The sequence below is a fragment of the Hypanus sabinus genome, chromosome 2, assembly GCF_030144855.1.
Source record: "Hypanus sabinus isolate sHypSab1 chromosome 2, sHypSab1.hap1, whole genome shotgun sequence".
Lineage (NCBI taxonomy): Eukaryota > Metazoa > Chordata > Chondrichthyes > Myliobatiformes > Dasyatidae > Hypanus > Hypanus sabinus.
The window spans coordinates 184,124,008-184,138,189 of NC_082707.1; the positions used below are offsets into that span (position 1 = coordinate 184,124,008).

A 14,182-nucleotide genomic window follows, 5' to 3' on the forward strand; every position below is an offset into this window, starting at 1 on the left:
TTTCAGATCGCGTCCAAGATATCCTGCAGTGGGAGGGAGAACAGCCAGAGGTTGTGGTATATATTGGTACCAATGACATAGATAGGAAAAGGGAAGAGATCCTGAAAACAGACTACAGGGAGTTAGGAAGGAAGTTGAGAAGCAGGACTGCAAAGGTAGTAATCTTGGGATTACTGCCTGTGCCATGTGACAGTGAGTATAGGAATAGAATGAGGTGGAGGATAAATGCGTGGCTGAGGGATTAGAGCAGGGGGCAGGGATTCAGATTTCTGAATCATTGGGACCTCTTTTGGGGCAGGTGTGACCTGTACAAAAAGGACAAGTTGCACTTGAATCCCAGGGGGACTGATATCCTGGCAGGGGTGTTTGCTAAGGCTACTGGGGAGAGTTTAAACTAGAATTGTTGGGAGATGGGAACTGAACTGAAGAGACTGGGGAAGAGGTGGTTGGGTCACAAATAGAGAAGGCTTGGAGACACTGCGGGAGGGAGGATAGGCAGATGATAGAGAAGGGACGTGCTCAGACTGATGGTTTGAGGTGTGTCTATTTTAATGCAAGGAGTATTATGAACAAAGCGGATGAGTTTAGAGCATGGATCAGTAATTGGAGCTATTCTGCTTCTTAGAATGCCAGGCTTTAGATGTTTCAGAAAGTACAAGGAGGGAGACAAAGTGGTGGGGGCGTGGCACTGTTGATCAGAGATACTGTCATGGCTGCAGTAAAGATGGATGTCATGGAGGGATTGTCTACGGAGTCTCTGTGGGTGGAGGTTAGGAACAGGAAGGGGTCAATAACTCTACTAGGTGATTTTTATAGGCAGCCCTATAGCAACAGGGATATCGAGGAGCAGATAGGGAAACAGATCCTGGAAAGGTGTAATAATAACAGTTGTCGTGGTGGGAGATTTTAATTTCCCAAATACCGATTGGCATCTCCCTAAAGCAAAGGGTTTAGATGGGGTGGAGTTAGTTAGGTGTGTTCAGGAAGGTTTCTTGACACAATACATAGATAAACCTACAAGAGGAGAGACTGTACTTGATTTAGTATTGGGAAATGAACCTGGTCAGGTGTCAGTTCTCTCAGTGGGAGAGCATTTTGAAGATAGCGATCATAATTCTATCTCCTTTACAATAGCATTGGAGAGAGATAGGAATAGACAAGTTAGAAAAGCGTTTAATTGGAATAAGGAGAATTATGGAGCTATCAGGCAGGAACTTGGAAGCTTAAGTTGGGAACAAATGTTCCCAGTGAAAGGTATGGAAGAAATGTGGCAAATGTTCAGGGGATATTTGTGTGGAGTTCTGCATAGGTACATTCCAACGAGACAGGGAGGTTATGGTAGGGTACAGGAACCATAATGTATAAAGGCTGTAGTTAATCTAGTCAAGAAGAAAAGAAAAGCTTATGAAAGGTTCAGTGAGCTAGGTAATGTTAGAGATCTAGAAGATTATAAGGCTAACAGGAAGGAGCTTAAGAAGGAGATTAGGAGAGCCAGAAGGGGCCATGAGAAGGCCTTGTTGGGGAGGATTAAGGAAAATCCCAAGGCATTCTACAAGTATGTGAAGAGCAAGAGGATGAGATGTGAAAGAATAGGACCTATCAAGTGTGACAGTGAGAAAGTGTGTAAGGAACCGGAGGAAATAGCAGGGGTACTTAATGAATACTTCAGTATTCACTATGGAAAAGGATCTTGATGATTGTAATGATGACTTGCAGCAGACTGAAAAGCTAGAGCATGTAGATATTATGAAAGAGGAGGTGCTGGAGCTTTTGGAAAGTTGGATAGGTTGCCAGGACCAGATGAGATGTACCCCAGGCTATTGTGGGAGGCAAGAGAGGAGATTGCTGAACCTCTGGCGATGATCTTTGCATTATCAACGGGGATGGGAGAGGTTCCGGAGGATTGAAGGGTTGGGGATATTGTTCCCTTATTCAAGAAAGGGAGTAGAGATAGCCCAGCAAATTATAGACCAGTGAGGCTTACATCAGTAGTTGGTAAGTTGATGGAGAAGATCCTGAGAGGCAGGATTTATGAACATTTGGAGAGGTATAATATGATTAGGATTAGTCAATGGCATAGCTTTGTCAAGGGCAGGTTGTGCCTTACGAGCATGATTGAATTTTTTGAGGATGTGACTAAACACGTTGATGAAGGAAGAGCAGTAGATGTAGTGTATATGGATTTCCGCAAGGCATTTGATAAGGTACCCCATGCAAGGCTTATTAAGAAAGTAAGGAGGCATGGGATCCAAGGGGACGTTGCTTTGTGGATCCAGAACTGGCTTGCCCACAGAAGGCAAAGAGTGGTTGTAGATGGGTCATATTCTACATGGAGGTCAGTGACCAGTGGTGTGCCTCAGGGATCTGTTCTGGGACCCCTTCTCCGTGATTTTTATAAATGACCTGGATGAGGAAATGGAGGGATGGGTTAGTAAGTTTGCTGATGACACAAAGGTTAGGGGTGTTGTGGATAGTGTGGAGGGCTGTCAGAGGTTACAGCAGGACATTGATAGGAAGCAAAACTGAGCTGAGAAGTGGCAGATGGAGTTCAACCCAGATAAGTGTGAGGTGGTTTGTTTTGGTAGGTCAAATATGATGGCAGAATATAGTATTAATGGTAAGGCACTTGGCATTGTGGAGGATCAGAGGGATCTTGGGGTCCGAGTCCATAGGACACTCAAAGCAATTGTGCAGGTTGATTCTGTGGTTAAGAAGCTATATGGTGTATTGACCTTCAGCAATCGTGGGATTGAGTTTAGGAGCCAAGAGGTAATGTTGTAGCTATATAGGACCTTGGTCAGACCCCACTTGGAGTACTGTGCTCAGTTCTGGTCGCCTCACTACAGAAAGGGTGTGGAGGAGATTTACAAGGATGTTGCCTGGATTGGGGAGCATGCCTCAGGTTGAGTGAACTTGCCCTTTTCTCCTTGGAGCAACGGAGGATGGGAGGTGCCTGATAGAGGTGTATAGGATGTTGAGAAGCATTGATCATGTGGATAGTCAGAGGCTTCTTCCCAGGGCTGAAATGGTTGCCACAAAAAGGCACAGGTTTAAAGTGCTTGGGAGTAGGTACAGAGGAGATGTCAGGGGTACTTTTTTTACACAGAAAATGGTGAATGTGTGGAATGGACTGCTAGTAACGGTGGTGGAGGCAGATATGCTGGGGTCTTTTAAGAGACGTTTAGATAGGTACATGGAGCTTAAACAAATACAGGGCATATGGGTAACCCTAGTAATTTCTAAGGTAGGGGCATGTTTGGCAAAACTTTGTGGGCCGAAGGGCCTGTATTGTGCTGTAGGTTTTCTATGTTTCTATCACGCGGACAAAGAGGGATGTCAGTGATGAATGTGCCTTTTTGGGGCACCGCTTCGTGAAGGTGTTCTCAGTGGAGAGGAAGGTTGTGCCTTTGATGGAACTGGCTGTGCAACCTCTTGTGATCCTGGGCATTGGAGTCTCCATAGCAGGCTGTGATACAACCAGTCAGAGTGCTCTCTAGCATTCATTAGAAATTTGCAAGTCTTTGGTGGCATGCAAAACTTACTCAATCTCTTAATAAAGTATAACTGCTGGTATGCGCCTTCATGATTGTGTCAATGTGTTGTGCCCAGGAAAATTCCTCTGAGATGTTGATGCACAGTAACTTGAAGCTACAGGATATTGCCAGGATTTCAGGGACTGAGATGTTGAGAGGCTGAGCAGGTTGGGAGGTATGAATATCACCTATAGCCTGTCCTGGTCAAGGCCAAGAGAGCTCACCAATTCCTCTACTTCCTCAGGAGGGAAAAGAAATTCAACATGTCTCCGTTCACTCTTAAACAGTTTTTATTTATGCATCATAGAAAGCATATTGATTGAATGCATAACACTTTGTATGGCAACTGCTCTGCCTGTGACCACAAGAAACTGCAGAGAGTTGTGGACATCAACATATCACAGGAACTACAAGCCTCCCATTCATGGGCTCTGTCTATACTTCTAAGTAGCCAACATAATGAAACACCCCAGCCACCCCAAACATTTTCTCTTCTCCCTTCTTCCATCAGGTAGAAGATGTAATTGTTGAAAAGCACAAACCACTAGACTCAAGGACAGCTTCTACCCCACTGTTGAATAGACCTTTTGGCCTTAGTCTGCCTCACTATGATCTTGCACTTTGTTTACCTGCACTGCAGTCTTTTGGTAGCTTTTACACAATGCACTGTGTATAAACTGTATGCAAGACAAGCTTTTGATTGCATCTTGGTATATGTGGCAATAATAAGACCATAAGATATATAGGAGCAGAAGTAGGTCATTTGGCCCATCAAGTCTGCTCTGCTATTCAGTCATTGTCTGATCCAATTCTTCCATTCATCCCCACTCCCCTGCTTTCTCCCCATACCCTTTGATGCTCTAGCTAACAAAAAAACCTATCTATCTCTGTCTTAAATGCACCCAATGACTTGGCCTCCACAGCCGCTTGTGGCAACAAATTCCACAGATTTACCACCCTCTGACTAAAGTAATTTCTCCTCATCTCAGTTCTAAATGGATGTCCTTCAATCCTGAAGTTGTGCGCTCTTGTCCTAGACTCCCCTACACTTGGAGTACTGTGTCCATTTCTGGTCACCTCACTATAGGAAGGATGTGGAAGCATTGGAAAGGGTACAGAGGAGATTTACCAGGATGCTGCTTGGTTTAGAGAGTATGCATTATGATCAGAGATTAAGGGAGCTAGAGCTTTACTCTTTAGAGAGGAGGAGGATAAGAGGAAACATGATGGAGGTATACAAGATATTAAGGGGAATAGACAGAGTGGACAGCCAGCGCCTCTTCCCCAGAGCACCACTGCTCAATACAAGAGGGCATGGCTTTAAGGTGAGGGGTGGGAAGTTCAAGGGGGATGTTAGAGGAAGGTTTTTTACTCAGAGAGTGGTTAGTGCTTGGAATGCACTGCGTGAGTCAGTGGTGGAGACAGATACACTAGTGAAATTTAAGAGACTACTAGGCAGGTATATGGAGGAATTTAAGGTGGGGGGTTATATGGGAGGCAGGTTTTAAGGGTTGGCACAACATTGTGGGCCGAGGGGCCTGTACTGTGCTGTACTATTCTATGTTCTATGAGAAATAACTTTGCCATATCTAATCTGTTCAGGCCTTTTAACATTCGGAATGTTTCTATGAGATACCCCTTCATTCTGCTGAACTCCAGGGAATACAGCTCAAGAGCTTCCAGACATTTCTTATATGGTAACCTTTTCATTCCTGGAATCATTCTTGTGAATCTTCTCTGAACCCTCTCTGGTGTCACTATATTCTTTCTATAATAAGGAGCCCAAAACTGCACACAATACCCCAACTGTGGTGTTACGAGTGCCTTATAGAGCCTCAACATCACATCCAGTGCTGGATTTCAGTGCTTTAAAAGGAATGGGGGGGGGGGAAGGGGAGGAGGGGTGGTATTACTGGTCAGGGATACTATTACAGCTGCAGAAAGGGTGGGTAATGTAGCAGGATCCTCTTTTGAGTCAGTATGGGTGGAAGTCAGGAACAGGAAGGGAGCAGTTAATCTACTGGGGGTTTTCTGTAGGCCCCCTGGTAGCAGCAGAGATACCAAGGAGCAGATTGGGAGGCAGATTTTGGAAAGGTGCAAAAATAACAGGGTTGTTATCATGGGCGACTTTAACTTCCCTAATATTGATTGGCACTTGATTAGTTCCAAGGGTTTAGATGGGGCAGAATTTGTTAAGTGTGTCCAGGATGGATTCCTGTCACAGTATGTTGGCAGGCCGACTGGGGGAATGCCATACTAGATCTAGTATTAGGTAATGAACCGGATCAGGTCACAGATCTGTCAGTGGGTGAGCATCTGGGGGACAGTGATCACCGCTCCCTGACCTTTAGCATTATCATGGAAAAGGATAGAATCAGAGAGGATAGGAACATTTTTAATTGGGGAAGGGCAAATTATGAGGGTATAAGGCTAGAACTTGCGAGTGTGAATTGGGATGATGTTTTTGCAGGGAAATGTACTATGGACATGTGGTTGATGTTTAGGGATCTCTTGCAGGATGTTAGGGATAAATTTGTCCTGGTGAGGAAGATAAGGAATGATAGGATGAAGGAGCCATTGGTGACAAGTGAAATGGAAAATCTAGTCAGGTGGAAGAAGGCAGCATACAAAAGGTTTAGGAAGCAAGGATCAGATGGGTCTATTGAGGAATATAGGGTAGCAAGAAAGGAGCTTAAGAAGGGGCTGAGAAGAGCAAAAAGGGGTCATGAGAAGGCCTTGGCGAGTAGGGTAAAGGAAAACCCCAAGTCATTCTTCAATTATGTGAAGAACAAAAGGACGACAGGAGTGAAAATAGGACCGATTAGAGATAAAAGTGGGAAGATGTGCCTGGAGCCTGTGGAAGTGAGCAAGGCCCTCAATGAATACTTCTCTTTGGTATTCACCACTGAGAGGGAACTTGATGATGGTGAGGACAATATGATTGAGGTTGAGGTTCTGGAGCATGTTGATATTAAGGGAGAGGAGGTGTTGGAGTTGTTAAAATACATTAGGGCAGATAATTCCCCGGGGCCAGACAGAATATTCCCCAGGCTGCTCCACAAGGCAAGGGAAGAGATTGCTGAACCTTTGGCTAGGATCTTTATGTCCTCGTTGTCCACGGGAATGGTACCGAAGGATTGGAGGGAGGCGAATGTTGTCCCCTTGTTCAAAAAAGGTAGTAGGGATAGTCCAGGTAATTATAGACCAGTGAGCCTTACGTCTGTGGTGGGAAAGCTGTTGGAAAAGATTCTTAGAGATAGGATCTATGGGCATTTAGAGAATCATGGTCTGATCAGGGAGAGTCAGCATGGCTTTGTGAAGGGCAGATCGTGCCTAACAAGCCTGATAGAGTTCTTTGAGGAGGTGACCAGGCATGTAGATGAGGGTAGTGCAGTGGATATGATCTACATGGATTTTAGTAAGGCATTTGACAAGGTTCCACACAGTAGGCTTATTCAGAAAGTCAGAAAGCATGGGATCCAGGGAAGTTTGGCCAGGTGGATTCAGAATTGGCTTGCCTGCAGAAGGCAGAGGGTTGTGGTGGAGGGAGTACATTCAGATTGGAGGGTTGTGACTAGTGGTGTCCCACAAGAATCTGTTCTGGGACCTCTAATTTCCGTAATTTTTATTAACAACCTGGATGTTGGGGTAGAAGGGTGGGTTGGCAAGTTTGCAGACGACACAAAGATTGGTGGTGCTGTAGATAGTGTAGAGGATTGTCAAAGATTGCAGAGAGACATTGATAGGATGCAGAAGTGGGCTGAGAAGTGGCAGATGGAGTTCAACCCGGAGAAGTGTGAGGTTGTACACTTTGGAAGGACAAACTCCAAGGCAGAGTACAAAGTAAATGGAAGGATACTTGGTAGTGTAGAGGAGCAGAGGGATCTGGGGGTACATGTCCACAGATCCTTGAAAGTTGCCTCATAGGTAGATAGGGTAGTTAAGAAAGCTTATGGGGTGTTAGCTTTCATAAGTCGAGGGATAGAGTTTAAGAGACGCGATGTGATGATGCAGCTCTATAAAACTCTAGTTAGGCCACACTTGGAGTACTGTGTCCAGTTCTGGTCGCCTCACTGTAGGAAGGATGTGGAAGCATTGGAAAGGGTACAGAGGAGATTTACTAGGATGCTGCCTGGTTTAGAGATTATGGATTATGATCAGAGATTAAGGGAGCTATGGCTTTACTCTTTGGAGAGAAGGAGGATGAGAGGAGACATGATAGAGGTGTACAAGATATTAAGAGGAATAGACAGAGTGGACAGCCAGCGCCTCTTCCCCAGGGCACCACTGCTCAGTACAAGAGGACATGGCTTTAAGGTAAGGGGAGGGAAGTTCAAGGGGGATATTAGAGGAAGGTTTTTTACTCAGAGAGTGGTTGGTGCGTGGAATGCACTGCCTGAGTCAGTGGTGGAGACAGATACACTAGTGAAGTTTAAGAGACTACTAAGCAGGTATATGGAGGAATTTAAGGTGGGGGGTTATATGGGAGGCAGGGTTTGAGGGTCGGCACAACATTGTGGGCCGAAGGAAGGGCCTATAATGTGCTGTACTATTCTATGTTCTATCCCTGCTTTTGTATTCTATACCTCTAGAAATGAATGCCAACATTACATTCACCTTCTTCACCACCGACTCAACCTGGAGGCCAGCCTTTAGGGTATCCTGCACAAAGACTCCCAAGTTGCTTTTCATCTCTGCATTTTGAATTCTCTCCCCATCTAAATAATAGTCTGCCCTTTTATTTCTTCCACCGAAGTGCATGACCATACAGTTTTTAACATTAGATTCATTTGCCACTTCTTTGCTCATTCCCCTAAACTGTTTGAGTCTCTCTGCAAACTTTGTTTCCTCAACACAAATCCATTAATCCCAAATCATTGACATACATTGTAAAAAGCAGTGGTTCCAATACCGACCCCTATGGAACTCCACTGATAGCCAGCAGCCAGCCAGAATAGGATCCCTTTATTCACACTCTCTGTTTTCTTCGATCAGGCAATGCTCCACCCATGCTAGTAACTTCTCTGTGTAATTCCATGGGCTTTCATCTTCCTAAGCAGCCTCATGTGCAGCACCATGTCAAAGGCCTTTTGAAAATCTAAGTGCACCACATCCACTGCATCTCCCTTGTCTACCCAGCTTGTAATTTTCACTGCAGATACTTCATTTCCCTGATACTCTTGAATGTCCAGTATACGATGTCTTCCACTGTGAAGACTGATGCAAAATACACATTCAGTTCCTCTGCCATCTCTGTGTCTCTCATTACAAAATCTCCAGCGTCATTTTCTATTGGTCCTAAATCTACCCTCAACTCTCTTCTACTCTTTATATTGTTAAAAAAGCTTTTAGTATCTTCTCTGAAACTGGTCGCCATCTTCCTTTCATACTTCATTTTTTCGTTAATGACCTTCTTAGTTTCCTTCTGTGAGTTTTTAAAAGCTTCCCAAGCCTCTATCTTCCCACTGTCTTTGGCTTCATTGTATGCCCTCTCTTTTGCTTTTACTTTGGCTCTGACTTCACTTGTCAGCCACGATAGTGTCCTTCTTCCATTTGAAAATTTCTTCTTACTTGGAATATAACTGTCTTTCACTTCCTTCATTTTTTGCAGAAACTCCAGCCATTGCTGCTCTGCTGTCCTTTCTGTTATTGTCCCTTTCTAGTCAACTTTGGCCATTTCCCCTCTCATGCCATTGTAATTTTCTTTATTTCACTGAAATACCAACACATTGGAATTTAGTTTCTCCTTCTTAAATTTCAAAGTGAACTGGATCATATTGTTATCACTATTCTCTGAGGGTTCCTTAACCTTAAGCTCTCTTACCACCTCTGGATCATTGCACAACACCCAGTCCAGCACAGGCAATCCCCCAGTGGGCTCAACAAGCTGTTCTAAAAAAACATTTCTTAGACATTCTACAAATTCTCTCTCTTGAGGTCCGGTACTGACCTGGTTTTCCCAATCCACCTTCATGTAAAAAGCCCCAACGGTTATCGTGACATTGCCCTTCTGACAGGTCTTTTCTATCTCCTGCTGTAATTTGTAATCCACATCCTGACTGCTGTTTGGAGGCCTGTACTTTTGCCATTTCTTAACTCAACCCATAGAGACTCTACACCTTCCGATCCTATGTCATCCCTTTCTAATGATTTAATATTATTTCTTATACACAAGGCCACACCTCTTCCTACTGATCTATCTTTCTAATACACCATTTATCCTTAGACGTTCAGTTCTCAATGGCAGACATCCTTTAGCCAAGTTTCAGAGATGGCCACAACATCATACTTGCCAATCCGTAGCTGAATTTCAAGATCGTCTGTTTTATTTCTAATGCTGCCTGCATTCAAATATAACACTTCCAGTCCAGTATTTGTTGCTTTCTGTTTTAACTGCACCACACCTCTGTTGCCGTGTAAATCATCCCACTGGCCTCATCTGCCTGTTGTTTTTATCATCTCTGTTGCACACTATCTTTGATTTATTTCTATTTTCCTCAGCCCTATCACTCTGGTTCCCATCCCCCTGCCAAATTAGTTTAAACCCTCCCTAACAGCTCTGTTAAACCTGCCTGCTAGGATATTTGACTCCTTTCTCAGATGTAACCCATCCTTTTGTTGGGGTCGTACCTCCCCCAGAAGAGGCCCCAATGATCCAGGAACCTGAAGCCCTGCCCCCACACCACTTTTCAACCACACATTAATTAATATGCCTGATCATGCTATTCTTGCACTCATTAGCACGTAGCACAGACAGTAATCCTGAGATTACTACCCTGGAGATCCTGCTTTTCAGCTTCCTATCCAACTCCCTGAATTCTCTCTTCAGGATCTCCTCCCCTTTTGTCATCTATGTCATTGGTACCAACATGTACCAAGACTTATGTCTGTTCACCCTCTCCCTTCAGAATACTCTGCACATGATCCAAGACATCCCGTACCCTGGGACCTGGGAGGCAACACACCATGCGGATATCATTATCAGCCTGACAGAACCTCCTGTCTGTTCCCTTCACCATGGAATCCCCTATGACTACCGCATTCCTCATCATCATCCAGACTGAACCAGACTCAGTGTCAGAGACCTGATTGCCGTGGTCATCCTCTGTCAGGACACCCTGCTCAATAGCATCCAAAATGAAATAATGATTACTGAGGGAGGTGGCCACAGGGGTTCTCTCTACTATCTGAGCTCTTCCCTTCCCTTCCCCGACAGTCACTCACTTATCTAACTCTTGCAGCCTCAGGGTGACTAACTCCCAGTAGCTCCTATCTATCTCCTGCTCACTCTCCCTAATAAGCTGTCAGTCATCAAGGTAATAATAAACTAATACCAATATCAATTATTTATATAGTGGAGTGTAGGGCAATGAGGAGTGATCTTACAGAGGTGTATTAAATCATATGGCACATAGATGGAGCAACACGCACTGTTCTTTTCTCAAGATTGGGGAATCAACAACTAGAAGGTGATAGATTTAGTAGGAATCTGAGGGGCAACATTTCCTCCTAGAGGATGGACAGTTTATGGAGCGACTTGCCAAAGGATGTGGTTAAGGTAGGTACAGTACTCTGGAAAAGTCTTATGCACATATTTACATAGGCTGCCTATGCACCTTGCACTTTTCCCAACCATGATTTCCCTCTCCCTGCCGCCTTACCACTCTCAGTTCACAAGAAGACCAATATCAGAATCAGGGTTATCACATATGTCATGAAATTTGTAATTTTTTTTGTGGACAGGTAAATAGAAAGTAGAGGTATAGATGGATATGGACCAAATGTGGGCTATTGGGACTGGCTTAGATGGAAATTTTGGTTGCATGGACCAATTGGGCTAAAGGGCTCATTTCTGTGTTGTTTGACTTTTAAAATATCCTAAATCTCTGTATAGCCAGCATTGGGAAAGAAAAGCAGTCCAATGCATCAAATACCATCCCTACTGCTTCTCTCACCAGATGCTGAGTGAGACCTGATGACTCCTGCCAGTAGTTTCTGTGTAAAAAATCAGATTTACAGTAATCACAGTTTTTCCCTTCTTCACTTGTAACAAAAAAATTCCTGCAATAAGGAATGATTATCCAAGAAAAGAGTCCCTCCAGCGGAAGAAAAGGGTGGATTTGGGGCCATATATTTATGAACAGACATGAAAGTGCAGGTCCTGGAATCAGGAGCACAGGAAAGGACCCTTCAGCCCATGAATTTGTGCCAAATTAATTCAGCTAATGATAATTAATGAAACTTTTGCCTGCACATGGTCCATTCTCTGCATATTCATGAGTTTACCCATGAGCCTCTTAAAACAGCACTATTATGTCTGCCTTCATGACCATCCCAGCAGAATATTCCAGCACCAACCACTCTCTGTAAAATAGAAGGAAAAAAACAACTTGTCCCAAAAATACTTGTCTAACACTTTGCATCTTTCACTTGCAGGACTCTTAACTGTTGATCCAAACAAACGGATTAAAATGTCGAGCCTACGTTTCAATGAATGGCTTCAGGATGGCAGTCAGTTGTCATCCAACCCACTGATGACTCCAGACATTCTTGGTTCTACTGGACTTTCTGTCCACACCTACGTCAAAGCAACCTTTCACGTAAGGATGACCTTTCTGTTTCTCATCAATTACAGTAGTTCTTTGGCCACTACAAGCTACATTTACATTTACAAGATGTCTTTTACAAAAATGAATCTCCCAAGACAACAGTAGGATATGAAAATTGACTCTGTTGATACGAGTGGGAATCTACGGCTCAGTTTTAAAACTGCAATGCCTTTGTTCAGATTCCTGTACCTGCTACTCAGTATTTCTGTGATCTTTTTCAACCCCAAAATCTGCATTTGACAATTTTAGTATCATATGAATCCATGATTTCCTCAGCTCTTTCATAGCAGACGTGCTTTTAGATGCTTAAGCTTTAAAATTCAATCATATTGATTAGACAGTATATCCCTCTAACAGAGCAACATTAACTATCTTTGAGTAATCACTGGAGACACAAGAGACTGCAAATACTGCAATCTGGAGCTCTCAGCAGAACTTTCATGGAGGAAAACGGACAGTCAGTGCTCTGCATGGGACTACCTTTCTAAGTGTAGATTAGGTCATAAGCCATAGAAGCAGAATTAGCCCATTCAGCCCATCATATCATCTCTGCCATTCAATCATAACTTGTTTATTTTTGCTCTCAACCCCTTTATCCTGACTTCTCTCCATAACCTTTGACACCCTGAGTAATCAAGAGCCTATCAGCCTTTGCTTCAAATATTTTCAATGATTAAGTCTCCATAGCTGTTTGTGGCAATGAATTCCACAGATTCACTACCCACTGGCTAAAGAAATTCCTCCTCAGTAACATGGACAAAATCTATCGAAAAGAATGTTTTGGATTGAGAATCTTCATCAGAACTGGAAAAGAAGAGAGAAGAATGCAGAATAAAAGGTGGGAGGAGGGGAAGGAGTACAAGCTGGAAGGTGATGGTGAAGCCAGGTGAGAGGGAAGGTAGGTGGGTGGTGGAGGGGAGATGAAGTGACAAACTGGGAGGTGATGGGTAGAAAAGGTAAAGGGCTCAAGAAGGAATCTGATGGGAGAGAAGTGTGGACTATGGAAGAAAGAGGAGGAGGGGCACCGCTAGGTGAAGAGAAGTGATGAGAGGGGATTCAGAGTGGGGAATGGAAGATGAGAGGAGGAGGAAGAGGGAGAAAAGTTAAATGGAAGTTAGAGAAATCAATTTATATATCTTCAGGTTGGAGGCAACCTGAGAGTGGCTTTGTCATGACAGTAGAGAAGGCTATGGACCAACATGTCAGAATGGAAATGGGATTGGAATTAAAATGATTGGCCAACAAGAATCCTGCTTGTTGCAGTCGAGCATAGGTGCTCAACAAAGTGGTGCCACAATCTATGTCAGGTATCTCCGACGTAGAAGAGGCTGCATCAGGATACCGGACACAGTCGATGATCCCAGTAGACTCAGGTGAAGTGTTGCCTCACCTGTGGAAGGACTGTTTGGGGTCCTGAATGGAGGTGCGAGGGAAGGTTAATGAGCAGATCTGACAGGGATAAGTGCTGGGAGGGATGAATGGACCAGGGAAACACTGGTCCATTCCCTGTGAAACCCCTGCAAAGAGTGGTTGATGGAGGTGGGGTTCATTGAGAGGGAGGTCAAGTTGTGTTTGGTCTGAAGATCATGTTGAAGATGGAAGAGGTTCCTCATCCCTGTTCTAAAGGAACATCTTTGATTAATCCTGCCTGCATTTTCCCTTGCCTTTCTGCACTGCCACCATCTCTATGCTAACTGCATCCCCTCACACCCATGCTCCAGTCTAGGGTCTCAATGTCTACTCATGGAGTCATAAAACGCAGAAACACACCCGTCAGTCCTCCCCATACATCTATGGTAACTGACTAACCTCCATCCTCAGTAATCCAATTTACCAACATTTAGTACCAAACCATCTTTGCCTGGGCAGTCCAAGATGGTTATTAAAAGTTGCTGAGAGTCCTTGCCTTCCCCTCCCCCTCAGACAGTGAATTCCAAATTCTAGAGCGGAGAAAAGTCCTCCTTGGATCTCCTCTATACCTCTTCTCCCTTACTCTAAAGCTACATCTCCTGAGTCCAGGCACTGTACCTGTGGAGAAAT

The 14,182-nt window shown here is 44.1% G+C and overlaps 1 protein-coding gene across 8 annotated transcripts in view; it reads left to right on the forward strand.

The window, feature by feature from the left end:
• The window catches only part of rps6ka5 (ribosomal protein S6 kinase, polypeptide 5), a 330,130-nt gene that overhangs the window by 296,323 nt on the left and 19,625 nt on the right, over nt 1–14,182 (forward strand). For 7 of the 8 annotated variants that reach the window (XM_059961120.1, XM_059961152.1, XM_059961162.1 and 4 more), the window contains one exon: nt 11,970–12,133. In XM_059961120.1, coding sequence (XP_059817103.1) covers nt 11,970–12,133 — 164 coding nt within the window. Of the gene's footprint in view, nt 1–5,135; nt 5,231–11,969; nt 12,134–14,182 lie in introns of those variants that run through there. The other variant, XR_009510328.1, reaches the window with a different exon arrangement.